Source organism: Pleurotus ostreatus (assembly GCF_014466165.1).
Source record: "Pleurotus ostreatus strain PC9 chromosome Unknown scaffold_4, whole genome shotgun sequence".
Taxonomy (NCBI): domain Eukaryota; kingdom Fungi; phylum Basidiomycota; class Agaricomycetes; order Agaricales; family Pleurotaceae; genus Pleurotus; species Pleurotus ostreatus.
The window spans coordinates 2022366-2039099 of record NW_023503159.1 but is presented as its reverse complement, the minus strand read 5'-3'; the positions used below and the strand labels follow the sequence as shown (position 1 = coordinate 2039099).

The 16734-nt window shown below is 52.5% G+C and overlaps 9 protein-coding genes across 9 annotated transcripts; 5 read left to right on the top strand and 4 right to left on the bottom strand.

Moving 5' to 3' along the window:
* Window positions 1-300: 300 nt before the first annotated feature.
* PC9H_006497 (uncharacterized protein) lies at window positions 301-1879 on the bottom strand (the record flags this gene model as incomplete). The annotated part of the gene is made up of 4 exons (XM_036776045.1): window positions 301-564; window positions 616-1095; window positions 1149-1259; window positions 1313-1879. 4 exons carry the CDS (start codon window positions 1877-1879, stop codon window positions 301-303), a joined length of 1422 nt encoding a protein of 473 aa, XP_036632064.1.
* A 132-nt stretch (window positions 1880-2011) lies between these two features.
* On the top strand, window positions 2012-2871 carry PC9H_006496 (uncharacterized protein; the record flags this gene model as incomplete). Its single annotated transcript, XM_036776044.1, has 3 exons — window positions 2012-2177; window positions 2234-2452; window positions 2510-2871. The coding sequence occupies 3 exons, from the start codon at window positions 2012-2014 to the stop codon at window positions 2869-2871; spliced, it is 747 nt and encodes a 248-aa protein (XP_036632063.1).
* A 513-nt stretch (window positions 2872-3384) lies between these two features.
* On the top strand, window positions 3385-4110 carry PC9H_006495 (uncharacterized protein; the record flags this gene model as incomplete). Its single annotated transcript, XM_036776043.1, has 2 exons — window positions 3385-3603; window positions 3664-4110. 2 exons carry the CDS (start codon window positions 3385-3387, stop codon window positions 4108-4110), a joined length of 666 nt encoding a protein of 221 aa, XP_036632062.1.
* A 244-nt stretch (window positions 4111-4354) lies between these two features.
* SUR1 (zinc-finger protein) lies at window positions 4355-6538 on the top strand (the record flags this gene model as incomplete). The annotated part of the gene is made up of 6 exons (XM_036776042.1): window positions 4355-4744; window positions 4793-5932; window positions 5996-6095; window positions 6154-6271; window positions 6327-6360; window positions 6425-6538. 6 exons carry the CDS (start codon window positions 4355-4357, stop codon window positions 6536-6538), a joined length of 1896 nt encoding a protein of 631 aa, XP_036632061.1.
* Window positions 6539-6626: 88 nt separating this feature from the next.
* Window positions 6627-7691, bottom strand: PC9H_006493 (uncharacterized protein; the record flags this gene model as incomplete). Its single annotated transcript, XM_036776041.1, has 1 exon — window positions 6627-7691. The coding sequence occupies one exon, from the start codon at window positions 7689-7691 to the stop codon at window positions 6627-6629; it is 1065 nt and encodes a 354-aa protein (XP_036632060.1).
* A 317-nt stretch (window positions 7692-8008) lies between these two features.
* On the bottom strand, window positions 8009-9015 carry PC9H_006492 (uncharacterized protein; the record flags this gene model as incomplete). Its single annotated transcript, XM_036776040.1, has 3 exons — window positions 8009-8268; window positions 8330-8634; window positions 8711-9015. 3 exons carry the CDS (start codon window positions 9013-9015, stop codon window positions 8009-8011), a joined length of 870 nt encoding a protein of 289 aa, XP_036632059.1.
* Window positions 9016-9606: 591 nt separating this feature from the next.
* On the top strand, window positions 9607-11347 carry PC9H_006491 (uncharacterized protein; the record flags this gene model as incomplete). Its single annotated transcript, XM_036776039.1, has 11 exons — window positions 9607-9650; window positions 9701-9780; window positions 9830-9860; window positions 9916-10137; window positions 10192-10441; window positions 10503-10511; window positions 10574-10621; window positions 10692-10810; window positions 10868-10925; window positions 10990-11000; window positions 11083-11347. 11 exons carry the CDS (start codon window positions 9607-9609, stop codon window positions 11345-11347), a joined length of 1137 nt encoding a protein of 378 aa, XP_036632058.1.
* A 277-nt stretch (window positions 11348-11624) lies between these two features.
* On the bottom strand, window positions 11625-13968 carry PC9H_006490 (uncharacterized protein; the record flags this gene model as incomplete). Its single annotated transcript, XM_036776038.1, has 8 exons — window positions 11625-12602; window positions 12662-12696; window positions 12753-12991; window positions 13045-13079; window positions 13140-13457; window positions 13521-13685; window positions 13747-13866; window positions 13933-13968. 8 exons carry the CDS (start codon window positions 13966-13968, stop codon window positions 11625-11627), a joined length of 1926 nt encoding a protein of 641 aa, XP_036632057.1.
* A 474-nt stretch (window positions 13969-14442) lies between these two features.
* On the top strand, window positions 14443-15738 carry PC9H_006489 (uncharacterized protein; the record flags this gene model as incomplete). The annotated part of the gene is made up of 3 exons (XM_036776037.1): window positions 14443-14585; window positions 14644-14734; window positions 14770-15738. 3 exons carry the CDS (start codon window positions 14443-14445, stop codon window positions 15736-15738), a joined length of 1203 nt encoding a protein of 400 aa, XP_036632056.1.
* Between the last annotated feature and the right edge of the window lie 996 nt (window positions 15739-16734).

Here is a 16734-nt window from a genome sequence, read left to right as displayed (position 1 = left end):
TGAGCGAGTGCTCCAGGATCCAGCACGGAGAAGACTGCGCCCGCAAAACACGTTGAAGTGAGCGAAGGGATGATGGAGACGAGTGCCAAGTTTCGACCGAAGTATGGGCGCAGAACACCGTTTGACGAATTAGTAACCGTGGGAATCAATGTACATTAGCATACTTTCTACAACATACATTCATTTAGAGGTAATCTGTACAGGTATAGGCCACACTCAGAAGCAACCCTCGATGGATGTTCGAAAAGGCTGACTGAGAAATATGAGTGTTGCGAGCCACACTGGGAGCAACCTAACTTACTAGTAGTTTGGCTTCTCAATGCTATACTCAATACGAAGTTCTTCGTCTGCAGTCACTTCCCGGGTTACAACGATACGGTTGTTGTTGAGGCGCTTCGTGTTAAACTGGTAGTGGTCAAGTTCTCGCAAGTGCGGACATAGTGCGACTACGTTGAGGATGGCTTGGTGCATGCGGGCCTTGTTCATGTCGGCGGCCTGCCATATCCCCAACCCACGGAAGACTTCAAGCTTCGTGAACAGAGACAGCAGCTCCATCCACAGGTGCTACAGGCACACACATCAAGTCTACGAACAAACGGGAGGAAAAGCACTGACGAGGTCGACAGCCCTGCGGATATCCGGTATAAAGTACGGCGGCACGGAGAGGTGCGTTATCGCGGGGAAAGTGACGGCTAGAGCCCTCAATGTCATCAGGTCGTCGAAATTGTGTATGCGGATCCGCTTGAGGGACCCCCGGTCAAAGCACTTGGACATGGTGTCCAAGAGCTCGCGCGTGAGGACCATTACTTCGAGGCTCTCGAGCATGCGGACGCACGAGCCGCTGTTAAGGGTTCTAATAACATCGTCGTCAGAAGAACGCAGGAGGCGCAAGTTAGGCAGGGAGTTAGGGGAGAGCGGGGGGCAGAGGATTGGCGTCCAGCACAGTTTGGTGATTGTGGGATGCTGCTCAATAAACCGAGCCCGCGACTCGTCTATGGTATAAGAAGATCCGGATTGGAGGACCAGGCGGAGTTCCTCGAGCTTCGGAAAATGCAACGAGGGTAAAGGCTGGAATTCCATAGGAATGTCCAAGTGCTGAGGCGCGCAGTAAGGTTAGTGAATTCTGGACAAGCGAGAAGAGTACAAACTCGCAAGTTTGGCGACTTCTGCAAGAGGGATACAAGGTGAGGACGGTGGTCGGGCTTGGTCCATGTGTCGCCGGATAAACAAAGAGACGTCAGATTTGTGATATTCCACAACTGGGCGTAGTCAGGATGTACGGTTCCAATTCAGAAACGGCATCGTGACGCACGGGGTATGTGCGGTCTTCCACCACCCAGGATGGCAATCGAAGAATAAAGAACTTGCACAACTCAAGATGCTTTAAACTCGGCAAGCGTGCAAGTGCATCGAATGCCCAGTACTCAAGAGCCAATTTATCGCCCACAGTCCACGCCGCCGCTGAATGGTCCCAAGCCCAGGTAAAGGTATGCAGTTCCCGCATGTGCATTAGAGCGGCCCCGAAATTCCTGGCCACGGTGCCCCAATCCGGCTCCTTCTGCCTCGAGGCACAACCTTTGAGAAGGGTGCTCGGACAGTGATCCGGCGCCGTGTAGTCCTTCCTCAGGCAAATGTGCACCGCACGCACGCCCATGGCGAGATCTGCGCGACATGCGAGGTGTTCCCACAGGTGTGGATAGATATGGCGGACACGGATGACTCGGTACTGACTGTGCCGTGGAATGACGAGGCGTGAGCATGCTTTCGAAGCTAGGGCGAAGCTGATGAGGTCGGCGTGGAGATCGATGCGTGATAGGGTGTCGTCGAGCAGCTCTTGCGGCAGGCGCAGGATGGGCGGCGCAGCGGGCGCGATCCTCATTATAGGTAGCGAAGAGGCATGCCACCCCAGCAACCCGCAGTTAGATCTGGGCTGTAGGCGGTTCCCCAATCGAAAAGCGAAGGGCGCTTATTCATCAAAATAGCTCGAAAAGTCACTTTATACACAACTCAAATGGCTCCATCAAAACCTTCCAAAGGCTCACCAAAGACAACCGCCAAAAAGGAGAAGGTATGTCACCCGTCGTCGAGAAAAGCCAGCCAGCTCGTCAGGACTGCGCTGCGCAAAAACAAAATGGGCGATCGGGCGTCCAAACGGGCAAAGAAAGAAGATAGCCAATGTTTGTGATTTCTTCACAATGAATGGATTGATGGTGACTGACGAAAAGCACCGCAGTGGATGTGTTCAGCTTCTTCTACCATGCGATCCCAGAGAGCGGTGTTCTATCTCTTGAGGATGTACATACCATCATCAAGGATGTTTGGCTGCCGCGATTCGACGAAGAACTCGAGGCCGAGCGTGCCGCGCGACGAAAGGGGAGGCCAAAGAGCATGAAGGAGATGAAGTTGGAAGAGATCAAGCTCAGGGAGGAGGAGAACTACCGTGCTGGCATAGGTGCGTCGCTTGCCCATCAATTTCAAGCTGTCTCTTACTCCCTGTCTTTGAGTGCAGAGGTGCCAGACCTTACAGACGAATCCACCGTCGAGATATTCAGGCGGTGGGACCAAAAAGAAATTGCCTTCATTCAGCTCTTGCGATTCATCCGTATATCGAGCGCAGACCCGGGCATGGCCATCGTCTCGCGACCGGGAAAGCATGCCTCCATCCACGCAGCGCATCCGACTCCCTCTCCCCTCGAAAACCCTCCCCTTGCAAAGCTGCCCCTTGTTGAAAGCGATCTCGACGACATGGATGTCGTGCCTGAGCTGCTACCCCCTCCACAAGAACGGGGCGTGGACGCGAGGGGTATGATGCTGCCGTTTGACGAACCGCCAGAAAGATTTGCAAGTACGATCATGGCTATGGATGGATAAGTTGTCGTTATTGTGGTGGCGATGATGAATTGTTGTACGTATACATGTATCTGTGGCTACACAGTCACTGTAGCTATGTCAGTGTGCTCTCGCCGAGGGTGGTCAAACGCGGTTCACGTGATGGCATGATCGCCAGGTTTCAATGAATCGCTACGAATCCCACTTGCTTCTCACCACCACAGTCGTTGAATAGAACTCAATGGAGCAGAGCGACTGTCAGCGTGCGCGCCGTTCGCGCGTTGTTCTTGACTTACTGCAGCAGGGCTTCCCCAACGACCCCGTAAGTGACCGCACTCAGACTCAGGCAATAGTATTCGGCTGAAGATCCTCGGTAGGACATTGCTCATCTACTGACTTTGAACTCTGCTTTAGCATCCTGCTCGGAGGAGGAAGCTCAGCTACCTGGAGGGCTATCGGTCACCGACATCAAACGCTTCAACCGTCCGCCAATCCGTAAAGCAAGTTTCCCTCTCATCGTTCATTCGCCTCCCCTCCCTCAACAGTGTAATAATTATGCAGCTTCAACCCTGGCAAGAAGCCAAACTCGCAGAGGTTGTCCAAGCAACCATCTCGGTTATCTGCCAGTTTCTAGATCCCACACCGTCACAAAGCGACGGGGCAAGCGGGCTGATCGAACGTCTTCGGTATCTCCGTGAGGACATTGACAATACCGATCGCGACGTTGCAACTGCCCGCAAGTCGATTGTTGATCTTACCGCAGACATCAATGAGGTGGGTCCCCATTTTCGGATGGCAACGACGCGTCGTAGGTAACCATGAAACCGTGTCTAGATCCACCCGCGGCTCCAAAGTAAACTTATCGATGCCGTAGAGACGCTGGCGCCGATGGCGAACAAAGAGCGCACGGCATCGGCAGACCTGCAGGCGTCCACGATCGAATTGTCGTTGATGAAGCTTGCATATCTCCGCGCGCGGGCCTCACATGCGCTGTATGGCGTCACTGTGGACACACGCGGTACAACAACCTCCACAGTGCACAAGACCATGGCCGAGGCGCTGAGTGTGGCATATGGGAAATTGGAAGCGGAGGCCGGGCGGATGGAGCGTGAGGAGAAAGAACTGGATAGCCAAGTAGCTGAGTACGAGCAGGCTCTGGCGCTCGTGGATAGTGCGGGATCTGGGGGGTTCTCGCAGGTGGTAGAGGATTGGGCGCGGGTGAAACGGGACACGGAGGAGTGCCAGAGAGACTTGAGGCGATTCGGGTGGACGGGGGATTAGTGTTGGACCAGAGCTGCACCGCGTGGTTTCTCAAGTATTTGCTATAGGAAAATTTATTCGAACTGGATATATCTGTTGAAGCCCGCGCCGTGTGGACATTCTGCAAGAATATCAAATCCTTGAGCCCGTCGATCGGTCACGTGCTTCATCTGTGGAATGGCTGGATTAGTCAGTTGAGAACCCTCTCAGTTGGAGACCCTCACAGTCACTGTTGTTGTTGCCCCTGATTCCATCTGTTATCGGTATGAAGGAACGCTCAAGGCAGCACCACGACCTCTATCAAGGACCGCAATCACCTCAATTTTCTGTTCTACACTACGATTTCTCCGATATGAGGTCTACAAGTCCTAAATACGGACAAGACCTTGGTGGCGTCGAGGCGCAGAGCCGCAAGCAGGCTGCCCGCCCACCGGTGGTCATGGCGAGTACATGTACGGGGTGTGTGACAGGATGCGAAGAGCCTTCGTGCCCGGCAGTGGAACTCACTCAGCCTGGGTGCACCAGCCGATGCGTCGAGATCGTCCACGTCGTCCCGTGCCCGTATCCGAACCACGAAAACGACGACGATGCCGCCCCATGCGACACAGACTGCGAGGGAATTGCAGACTGCTCGATGTGTGTGCCGGAGAAGCTGGTGAGTTATCGATGGCTGTCGGGGTTACAGGGGACTTACATTGCACAGGCTGCGTACTGCCCGCAAGACCCAGCATGCGCTGCAGAAAACCTTAGCGCCTGTGGGTTGGAAGCGACGGGCTACAACGCGCTCGACTCTGATTTTGATTCGTGGTTCTGCGCAACGTGCATTCCTGGCGACGCATCCGATGCTGTAACGCCGCAATCCAAGCAGCAACATGCTTATTCGCAACCCGTCTCATCGGATATTCCGAGCCAAAACTGGTCGATCCCTAATCCACCACCAGCGTTGGAAGCTCGGTATGAGGATACTATCCTACCCACCCCTCCTACGTCAACAATCCAGACGTCGAAGGGGGAGCATCCAACTTCCTCTTTAAATAGTACTGATCGCTTCGCCTCGCCCAATAACCAGCAACCACAGCAAGCGCCCCAGCAGTCGCCACCGCAACCGCTATATACCTGTATGTGGGGCGACTGTCTAGCGTGCTTCAACAACCTCCAGGATTTTGTCGGCCATGTGAACCTCCAGCATCTACGACCCCCCGTCGCACCACCCCCACCGGCGCAGTTCCAGGACGCGAGCCCGACGCCGTCGTTCTCTTCCTACGCATCATCGCCCAGCGATTACTCGGCACAGTCAACGCCTGTCAATCCGTTTTGTCTGTGGCGCGATTGCCATGTCGACTCGTCTTTGAGCAGTTTGCCTGGCCCTTCTTCACAATGTGCGTCCCAGGCGTTCCTCGAGGCGCTTGAAGCGCATCTTTTGCACGACCATCTTGGCATTCGGAACTGTCATCCACTGCGCCCTTTCGAAGGCGCCCACCAGGAACAGCCCTTGTGGAACGACCACAGTCGTATATTCGACACTGCCGCGCAGGAACAATCGGCTGAAAAAAATCCTGCTCCCCCTCCCGCCCCCCCGCCACTCAACAGCAACAGCCCCGTTGAATCGGCTGCTAATTCGGATACAGAAATTGGTCATGGGCATGATTGTTCGATTGAGGTCCATCGGTGCCTCTGGCAATCTTGTGGCCTGCACTTTTCGACTTGCGACGAGCTGACAGAGCATCTATCGTCGGCTCATGTGGGTGGCGGCAAGGGCCACTACGACTGTCGGTGGGAGGGCTGCGATAGGCATGGGGAACGATGCTTCACCAGCAAGCAGAAAATATGCAGGCACCTCCAAGTAAGTTTGCTCCCAGTCTACTCTCGTCCGTCCGTTAGATTCATGTTCTTATCCGACGTATAGACCCATACTGGGCACAGGCCTTTCCAGTGTAAGGTTTGCAACGAAAAATTCTCCGAGGCAGCCACCTTGCAGCAACATATGCGTCGCCATACCAATGAGAGTGAGTATTTTGGTCTCGTCAGTCACCCCAACCCTCTGACTGGCCGATTCTATTCTAGAACCATTCAAATGCAGTCATCCTGGTTGCGACAAGTCCTTCTCAATAAGAGGTGCCCTAACAATACATCAGCGAACACATGACGGCTCGAAGCCGTTCAAGTGCTCATATTGCCAGAGGTAAGCCGAACTTCATCCTATCTATGGACCTTCCTGACATATCGTGACCTTACAGAGCTTTCTCCGAGTCATCTAATCTGTCGAAGCATGTGAGTGCTTACCTATCTTTGTCTAATGAAACTGCTTTCTAATAAGTTCATCGATTGTATATAGCTGAGAACTCATACTGGTGCCAGACCGTACCCTTGCACCCACGATTGCTGTGGGAAGGCCTTTGCGAGGCCTGACCAGCTCACGAGGCATATGCTCACACACAGGAAGAGTTGAATCTTGTAACTTGTGTATAGACAGTATTAGTGTTATTATTGTATGTATTAGCTGTGAAGACTCTCAAGCAGTACTTGCGCTCGATTTCTTATATTAACTCTAGTAAAGCTCCTTGCTGGGCAAGTTCGTCCCTTATGGGGTAGAACTCGGAGCAAGTCAGCATGTTTACCTTCAACGGACCAACGAGAACGCGTCGCTTCGTCATCCTGCCGTCTACCTCGGAGGAAGAGGACGGATTGGATAGGGTGTCTCTGAGAGACCACAGCACCTTCTCCTCGTCATCGCTGCCTTGCGGGCATCGAAGAATGAGGGAGGCCACCTCTGACATCCGCTCTGTCTTCCAAACGTCTCTATTTCCCAAATCCATTTCGAGGGTGTGCACATTCGGGGACACATCCAACATCTCCAAAATAAACCAAGAGAGCCCTTCTCCGCGTATAGTCAACCGGCGGAGGGAGGGCATGTAGCACGTGTGCTTCATCCGTGTCGTGTAAGCCTTGGGGGGGCAGTTGAGTGATGGGAGGTTGTGTACGAAGGAGACCTCCAGGTCCGTGACCTGAGGGGGGAAGTTGCGCAGCCGGAACCCTTGGTACAAGTCCGTGTAGCCCCCGCCAGAGTATTGTATCGCAATTCGGCGCAGGTTGGGGAGGTACGCCGGGATGCGGTCGAGGCAGTATAGGAGATCGAAGATACTGCTGGCATTCCACGGAATGAGGTGGTCCCAGAACTTATGATTCGGGCGCATCTCCACGCGGAAGGAGAGCGAGCGGCAGCACTCTTGCGGGAGGTGGTGTACCGCGGGGTCGAAGATGGTGGAAGGTCCATGGAGGAGGTTTATAAGATAGGGCACGTAGTTCGGGCATGGGATGAAGACGTCCTTCGAGGAGACACGACTGTATATGACCGTCCATGCTTTGCTGACGAGGACGGAGCTGACCATTAAGGTGATGCGCTCTCTGAGGGTAAGGGGGGATGCCCAAATGATATTAAGTATGTCTTCAATTATTTCTGGCGGGAGGCATGTTTGTTTAATAGGGTTTCCGGGTGGAATATTGAGCGAGTCCATCATGCAATAGCTTCGAGAGTGGAAGAGAACTTGGTCAAGACGGAAGACGAGGTTTATATTGGTCGAAGTTGCGTTAGGAGTAGGCATAGGGGTGATCGACTGGGGTAGAACTGGAACAACGGCTTCGATCGAGGACAACGTATGCGCGACAAATGTCTGAGCTTCGTCCCCACGAAGTGGGGATTCATTTCATACCTATTGAGCAACAGGCGCTGCACCTATAATGATATGCGAATTCATGTAAAATAGGAGGACCTTGCCCCCTGGAAATTCAGGGGATGAATCCCGCTCAATCAGAAGTGTTTTAAAACACAATCTATAAGAGTCTAGCTCGCAGCAGACAAATACCAAGATAAATGGGAGATATCAGAGAGGTGTGGTTCTGACACAAACCGTGACAGAACCTAAATCGCCAATGGCTGGGAGTACTCGCTCGGAGGCTCTAGGAGGTCATTTTGTGCAGCTCGCTCGCCCTCCTCGTCTTCAACGGGAGGTTCTACGATGGGGTCGTCGAAGGGCTTGATGTCTTTGGCGGCTTCGGTTTGAGACGGGACTACGGTAGCATTCGGTGCGATAGGAAGGGGGAGAGGTATGGTGATCGGCAGTGGGGTGGGAGGTCCCGTGTGCATCGCTCCAGTCGTTCTACGAAGTGGAATGACTTTCCCTAAGGAATACGTGGTTTTTGATTTCATATTCATGGACAGATGGCGGAGAAGAAGACGGACCTAGTCGCTTCATTTCATCGTATCCTTTCAATCTAACGTTATCACACAAAGGGTCCACCGATGTGCCTTCTTCCAGACCAACATAGTCTATGCGATGGCGATGTAGATACTTGGCGTCAAGCTGCCATGGTGCATCTGGGAGCACTTGGTCTACCCATCTGCAATGCCTGAGTATCTCGCACCGCTCTACATGGGGCATCGCTACGGCCGTGTGGTGGGTTTGGCATAGTTCGTCCGAAAATACTCCCACCACCAGAAACACAGAAGAGAATGACAGCTTCGCCTGGCGTAATTGGTGCACTTGTCTAGAGATAACCACACGTAATATGAACACAAGGAGCGACGGACTTGACTAGTGGGCGAATAGGCTAATCCACATACCTGGTACCGAGCCAGTCGAATGTCCCATCAACGTATACTCTCACAGTGCGATTCTGGAGGTAAGTGCCGATGTTTCTGGCCTTTATTGTACCAGTGTTTGGAGAGGTGTCCAGAGCACGCTGCACATAGGCTTGGATGTCCTCTGGGGTCAAGCTGACCGTGTCGAATTTGTCGAGAGCTGACTGAAGGGGCTCTGGTTCGGAGAGCAACTGGCCTTGTGAGAGATCAGCGATGCTGGAATCAAGGGAACGGCTGCCAGGATTCGATATGACATCGTAGTCGTCGTCGCTCTGGACGGAGGACATATTCAGAACCAAATACACAGTGAACAGGAAGGGTAATAATTACGACTGCCTGGGAAGTGACCCAAGGACGACTGCCTGAGTAAATTGGCGTACACGAGGCAGTCCAGAATAGGTGACCTGTGATGCCACCTGAGCTCAGGGACGGTAACCCGCAACATTACTGCCATTACTGCCAGAGTCGCTGACACGGCCATTCTATCACTGCGGCAGAGCCGCTGTACCGCGACGCCTGCACTGGGTCGCCACTGCCAGCGACAAAGCGTGGTAAATGCGGCAGCTCGTCGTCGGGCTCGGTCCCCTTCGATGGGATTCGCACCCAGTCGCCGAAACGAGTAGCGTCGCTGCCAGCCGCGCTGGAGAAGCCCTCTGGGAGGCCGAGCTTCTTCCTGGCGTCGAGGTGGTGGTTCCGAGGAAAGGATATATCGATTGAATTTACCTAAGACCCTAATCATGGCAGAGCCTAGGACCCATCGTGTCAAAGTCCCTGTCAGAAATGTATATATTGTCCCGGCCACCCGCCAACGCCATCTTTCTTAATGCCTCACTCTTCTCTCTCCATCCACCATCATCTCCCCCTCCCCCCCTCCCCAAATGGACCCAGATCCCGCCGCACAGCTGGCAAGAGCGCTCGAGCAGTATGTTGTCTCCGCGATCCACATGTCGGCCATCTTCTCACTTATCGCAGAAACAAATATACTTTACCTTGTATGTGGACTAGCATTTACCTGCATTCACCTCACCCATGCATATGTGCCATAGCTGTTTGTGAGTCGCTCGAACTTTGCATTTACACCTCCACTGACGCTTCTCCAAGATGTAATTTTGCTCTGGGAAGCACTGATAAAGTCTCCACCCCGTTACCTTGTGCCGTTGGACTGCTTCCTGACCCCTCGTTCTTAGTTTGGGCGAGGAGCACGATCTGATTCACCAGACGCGATGGGGACACGTCAAAGTGTGCTACCTCGCGTGCCGTTATTATCCCATTATCATCACTCCATTGTACCTGTGGGCTTGCATCGCCGACATCGATCCTCGTACATGTGCAAGCATCGTTCTCCCGCTACAAATATTTCTTCTGCCGCTGGTAAGCTACCTCCGATATCCCTCGCATCGCGAAACTTAGTTACCTTCCTCATATAGACCCTGTTTCCTCAATGTCAGTGGCCCTTGCAGTAGCTGTATACATTTAGCACCTGACATCTTGCGCCGCAATTTAGTCGTCATCCTCGTCCGGGCCTACGGCTTTACCGGACGAAATCTCTACGTGCTTCTTCTGCTGTGCGGCTGTTTCGTAACACTGCTCTTCCTCCAATTCTGGGGTTTCGCAAACCAATCGCTCGTTGCACGGAAGGTCTTCGCCGTGCTGGGGACATGTCAAGGCTACAAAACTACTAGCAACGACTTCTCGCACACAAGACACGTCGGCGTAAGTTTCACCGCCGTATCAGTTTGCTTCCGTTGATTGATGTCTGTTGTCTGTCTTCAAGTATGTTATGGTTAGTCCCGTCTTTGGCTGATTAATTATGATCCACTCACTAATGAATTATACCTCCTTCAGGTCGCGTCCATAGCCACTGATGCTCTCGCCCTGATCGTAGTCTCAATCGTAGGTTCTATTGACCCTAACGCTCGAGAAGTGTCGTTGACTGTGGCTATGTCCTTTTTTGTGACATCAGCATTGCTTCCGAATAAGAACGACGCAGGGTCCACTTGGTCGTTTGTTCTTGCAGCAAGGCATCAGCGGCTTCCTTGTGATGCTAACGCTAAACATCGTCTCTGCATTTACCTTCCTCGGGTAAGTCCTTTCCCCTCGTTCTAGATTTATCTCATTAAACATACTAACATCCTACAGCCCGGATCACTTGCTGACATTCGGCGTCGTTTATCCCCTAATGTTCCCCAACATCATCGTATGTACCCTTCACCTGGTCTCGGTCCATCCAATTCTCATGCTAGCTTGTTTTTCTTGCTCAGGCTTGTCGTTTGTACGTATCCGCCTCCTGCTCCTCCCCAGGCTAATTCACTAATTCATTGCTTATCTATTGGCTTCCGTGATGATCTCAACAGCATTCTTCAGCTTCGCAGACAAGTATCGCCCACCGAAACCTTCCAACTGCGCCGTCAATCTCAACTGGTTCGCGATGCAGTGGGCGTCGCCCACGACCCTCAACCTCCTGATCCTGGGTCGGGTCCCCCGCACATATCGATACCTCTCGAAGATTACTACCTAAGGCCGATGCCAACGGCGCACCAGCTGCTGCCGCAGCATAATATCTACTTCCATTCGTATCACCCTCGCGACCCACCTTCTTTTTCAATACCAAAACCATAACACCCGCCGTTCCCTTTCAACGACCTTCATGATTCAGCAATTATCAATTGTATCATTTAGCATTACCCGCATCGGCTCCACACATAACACTTCGCTTGTATTATAAACTACATTGAACAACCATAGCAGTACAATCACTTCACCGTGCTCCGCTAAGCATATTCCTACTCGTTTCTGGGTATCCTTTCTCCACGGAGCACTGCGACCCGCGAATGATTAAGCACCTGCGCACAGGAGGGGATATCAAAGACTTGATGATAGCTGCTAAGTAGTATATTCATTTTCTTGAGAAGATGCCGTCGAAATATCGTTTCAGTCCTGTCACGCCGTTGACCACCGCTCCGACGACACCATCAGGCCGCACTACGATAACATTGCACCCGCCTCTGACATCGTACGCGTCCCGCGCGAAGCCTGACATGTCTTCAAGGAAATACTCGATCCCCTCGAGCGTAGGAATCGGCGACGGCACACCCGACCGGTACAGAGCAGCGATACGCACCAACTCCGCCGGATATGCTTTCAACGCCTCGACCACTGGAGCGTAACTCGCGATAGTCTCCCCTGGTCTCGTGAACAGGAGCACCGTATGCTTCGTCGGGTCGAACACCTGGAAAAGCCGCGTGTTGATACTCTTTTGCGCTTCCCCGCGGGTATGCCGGATTCCTCGTAACGCAGGCGCGTCAGGGGCTCTATCGCCCGCCTTCAGACAGCCATCGAATCCTCGGCCGTAGGAGTCGTGCCGCGTTGGTGTGGGCGGTAAGTCAATTAAGCGCTTGCTTATTGGCTTCGAGAGTTGCTGCTCCTGTTCGTCGACGGTGACGGACGACCAGCGGTAGTTGACGCCTAATTGGAGGAGACTTCCTGGGCGTTTCTCATCCTCCTTCCATTGACGTCCAGCACGCTCTTCGTCGTCTTCCCAATCGTCTTCGTCTTCTAAATCCTCCGTATCTGAGTCCTCTTTGGCTGCGATTGGTCGCGGCTCTTTCGTACTCGGCCCTGCAACCTTGACCTCGCCTTCAGCATCTTCCTGCTCAACTTCAACGACCTCTACCCAATGTTTCTCTTCCTCGGACCGTATCCGACCATTAAAAGCTTTCTTGAGGATCACGGTCGTTTGGTCGAGCATGTCAGCGATGACTGGTAATCGCTCCTCCGTAAAAGAATCCAGTAGAGAAGGCTTTGCGTGTCCATTAGCAACTAAAGCAAGCTTCCAACCCAAATTGAAGGCGTCCTGGACGCCGGTGTTCATGCCCTGAACGAAGGACAGGTAAACGTTAGCAGAGCCCAAGCTAGTATAGCGCAACCATGTACCTGGCCACCAGTAGGACTATGGACGTGTGCAGAATCTGACCGCATTGGGGTTAGGCGCTGATCGTTACCACAAAGTAAAATGTTCACTGACCTCCCGCGACGAACACTCTGCCCTTGCCAAATGTGTCAACCATGCGTATATTTGGTCGGTAATGCGACAGCCATGTTACTTCTTTGACGTTCATGCCGTGCTCACGCATCTTGCCGGTGTGGGCATAAATGAAGCGGATGACAGCCTCGTTGGAATGTGCAAGAGAGTCGTGGTCGACATCAAGGCCACCGATCATGAAATTGAATGTGGTAGGTGTTTCAGTTGGCCGAAGGCTTACGCTACACGTATTATTAGCACTCGGCAATCTGGATAAAAGATAAGAGTTGCCTACAGGGTGGTCGAGGCATCACCCCACATATGCCAATACTTGAAGCGGAGGTGTCATGAGCAACCGAGCGGTGTACTACGAGTGGGGCAGTAACTTACCTCCTCGGTTAGGCCTTCTACGGTGACATCTCCTACCACAAGATGCTCGACAACCCGGGTCTCACCGAGGAATGAAAGGCCCAACAGTTTGCGGACGACGCCTCGTGCACCATCAGCACCGATCAAATAATCGAAATTTGATGTCTCTTCGTGGAGCTGGCCGTCGGGAGTCTTTGTTTTGATGCGAGCAGAGACACGATCAGGATACTGCTCGAAATCTATCAGTTCGGCTGATTGCTCGACGTGACAATGCAATTGTGCTAGCGTCGAGCGAATAATGGTTTCCAGGCGGTCTTGACCAAGATGTTGAATGTTCAGCTATATTATCGATACAGAGTTCAGCGGGCAAGATACGAAACGGCGATTTTGCAGAAGTCGCACATAGGGGCAGGCCGGAGTGGGCTCATTCCACGGCTGCATGTCGAAAGTCTGGATAGCATGGGTGCCTTCGGGCATGTCATACAGTCGAACCCGGGGGGAGTATATCCCCTGGCTCTCGATCTGGTCCCCGACACCAAGAAGATGGAATATCTCGAGAGATCTGGGCTATAGGGGCGCCATTTTATCATTCATTGCGCCGCAGATCCTGAAAAGGAATACAACGTACCATTATGCCTGCACCTCGTTGACCGATCCGAGCAGCCAAGTCCTTTTCAATCAAACGCACCCGAACACCATTGCGACGAAGTGCGAGCGCGAGTACCAGGCCTGTGGGACCGGCACCGACCTGAACAGATAGAAGCCATGCCGTTAGCATGATGCACGCCGCCACCGTCGTGAACATTACACTCACTATGAGTACCTGGGGCGCTTGTGGGTCGTCCGTCATGGCCATTATCGTCGTTCTGTCCAGCACGACGGGAAAATAGGAAAAGAACTGTCCAGTCCCTCTCGCTGATAAAGTCGGCGCAAGAAAGAGAAAATGGGGAAATAGTGGTAGCGACCGGGACAAAGTGAGAATTTAGGCACAGTCTAGGCTTGGCAACGAAGATTGTATATCAGATTGGCGAATCCCTGCGCAACCGATGATCGTGAATGTTTTCTGTCGGGCGTCGGGGAGCCGTGAGCAGCACAAGGTGGCGCAGATGCAAAGGCTGGCCGTCTGTCGACTGACTAGATTTTATTTTCGAGCAAGAAACCACTACATTCGCCCAAACCCACATTTTCGCAGCGACAGATGGAATGGCCGCGACCGTGACGGTACCTTCAGGGACGACTAGTCACCGCTGGCGCCTAAAAGCCCGGCCATTTTTCTGGCGCCTATTGCACTACATTCAACAATGCTAAGTCAGGTTCTTCGACCATGCACGCGCCGTGCGACGCGTTTACGCGACTCTTGGACCCATGCTGCCGTCACTCGACAACGATTCTACTCGTCGTATCCTGCGCGACCGCGACCCTTGTGGTCGACCTCGCCGCGGCCTCATTTCCTGCAACAATGCCCGTGTGTACACTTTATTTCCGTAATAAGTTCTCGAGTCATTGACGGACTGATATATCACAGTAAACGTTTATTGCGCAAATTCTCTGATGAGGCTGGGAAATCAGCAACCGCCGAACCCGAGGCGTTGTCGTTGAGTTTCTCTGGTGCATTGGTGGGTGCTATGATCACCGTCCAGACCATCTTTAGACAGTTAATCATGATCCCGGTTGTGATCTACAGAGCCCAGAGGAAACGAAATCTGTCATACAGGAGATCACGAGTCTATGGCCCACCCTCGAAACCTTACCGTCCGGCTGGAGTGACGAGTGGGAGACATGGCCATACTTCTTCACGTATTTCTGGCGAAGCCCTTACTTCCTCAGACTTCCCTCGCTGCAAATGATCGTCAACATCCAGCATCAAATCCCGGGGATTATCGAGCCCGTGATGTACTCGACTACCTCCGAAAGCGTTGTTGCTTTCATGGTAAACGACGTTTGCTATGTGGCCAGAGTTGCTGGCGGCAGCATAGGCCTATGGAGTCTCGAAGATTTGAAGACAGACCAAGATATCTTCGAGTTCCTCGAAAACAACCGGTGGAAGGAAAGAGACCCGTTGCTACCTACTGAACAAGGCATGGCTACTGTACAACGAATACGTGACCGGGACCCGACAGTGACTAAAACGCTATACGAAGAAGGCTATCTAGACTTCGAACCACAGCCAACCACCGAAGAAGAGGAGATGGAGGACTTCGAGCAACGCGCGATGGAAGACGACCGCGGCGAAGACGAGGCTGAAGTGGATCAAAACCTTTCAGAAATTGAAAAATATCTAGAGTGGCTGGAGGATCTCAATCCTACACCAGAAGAGCTTCACAACGACCCCAAACTCGAATTCGCGCTCAAGTTTCGGGATGCAATCAAGAAGATGAAAGAAGCGGAAGCCGTGGCAGAATTGGAGGAGGCGGAACAAAGTATGCTTGACGGTGAAGATGACGAATACGAAGAGGATGACGAAGACGAAGATGAAGACGAGGGGGGAGATGACAGGGACGAGGATGACGAACTCAAGGGCCGGCTGATGTCTGAGAAAGGCATGGAAAGTGGCGAAGTAGATACAATGTTCCTGGGCGGGAAGGATACCGCACATGGAAATAGTACCGCCGGCCGATAAGGGCCCGGTCTGCTCGTCGAAATGTTAGTCCCTCGGGTCTGGGGTTGGCTGAGTTTGAAATTTACATTTCCTAGCGCTGGGGTTTGGCTGAGCGCGTCACATTTGTCACACATGTTCTATATACGGCGCCAATCTGATAACAATTGCAACAATGGTTCGTACTACCAACAGCCGCACCCAAACACTTCGAGAAGCTGCCAATGCTCAAGCACAACATCGTCTACGGACCTCTGCTATCCTTGCCGCAGTTGTAGGGGGGGCTGCCCTTCATATGGCTCAGTATCTGATCAAGACTCCTATGTATACCTCTGCTCTCACTGGTGAGCAATGGACAAAGGAACTTCTTGATGGACATTGGGAGCGCTTTCACAATATGATGGGGATGAATAAGCGAGTCTTTCAAAAGCTCAATCAGGAGCTGCAGAAGTACTCTGGATTCAAGGGTTCAAGGTATATTGGGCAGGAGGAGCAGTTGGCAATGTTTCTGTACATGTGCCGGTCAGGTGCGGTACACCGGGAAGTGCGTGAGCGTTTCCAACATAGTCCTGGGACAATAACACGGTATACATATCAACTTGAATTTTTTAACCGTTGCTAATGATTCTCTAGGGTGTTCGACAACCTTCTGAACCGTTTAACTGATCCCCAGTTTTATACACGCTATATGAAGCTTCCGCCAAGTGATATCACACCGCCTGAGATACGTACCAACCCCAAACTCTTCCCATTCCTCAAAGACTGTCTTGGAGCTCTTGACGGTACTCATATCGATGCCTTTATCCCTGACGAAAGTCAGATTGCACGAAACCGAAATCGCAAAGGCGGGCTCACTCAGAATGTTCTTGCTGCAACCACGTTCGACATGCGGTTTGCATATGTACGGGCAGGTTGGGAAGGGAGTGCTGCAGATAGCCGTGTTTTTGCAGATGCAAGGGCTACCGATTTTGCGATCCCCCCTGGCAAGTATTATCTTGGTGATGCTGGTTTCCCTGCATG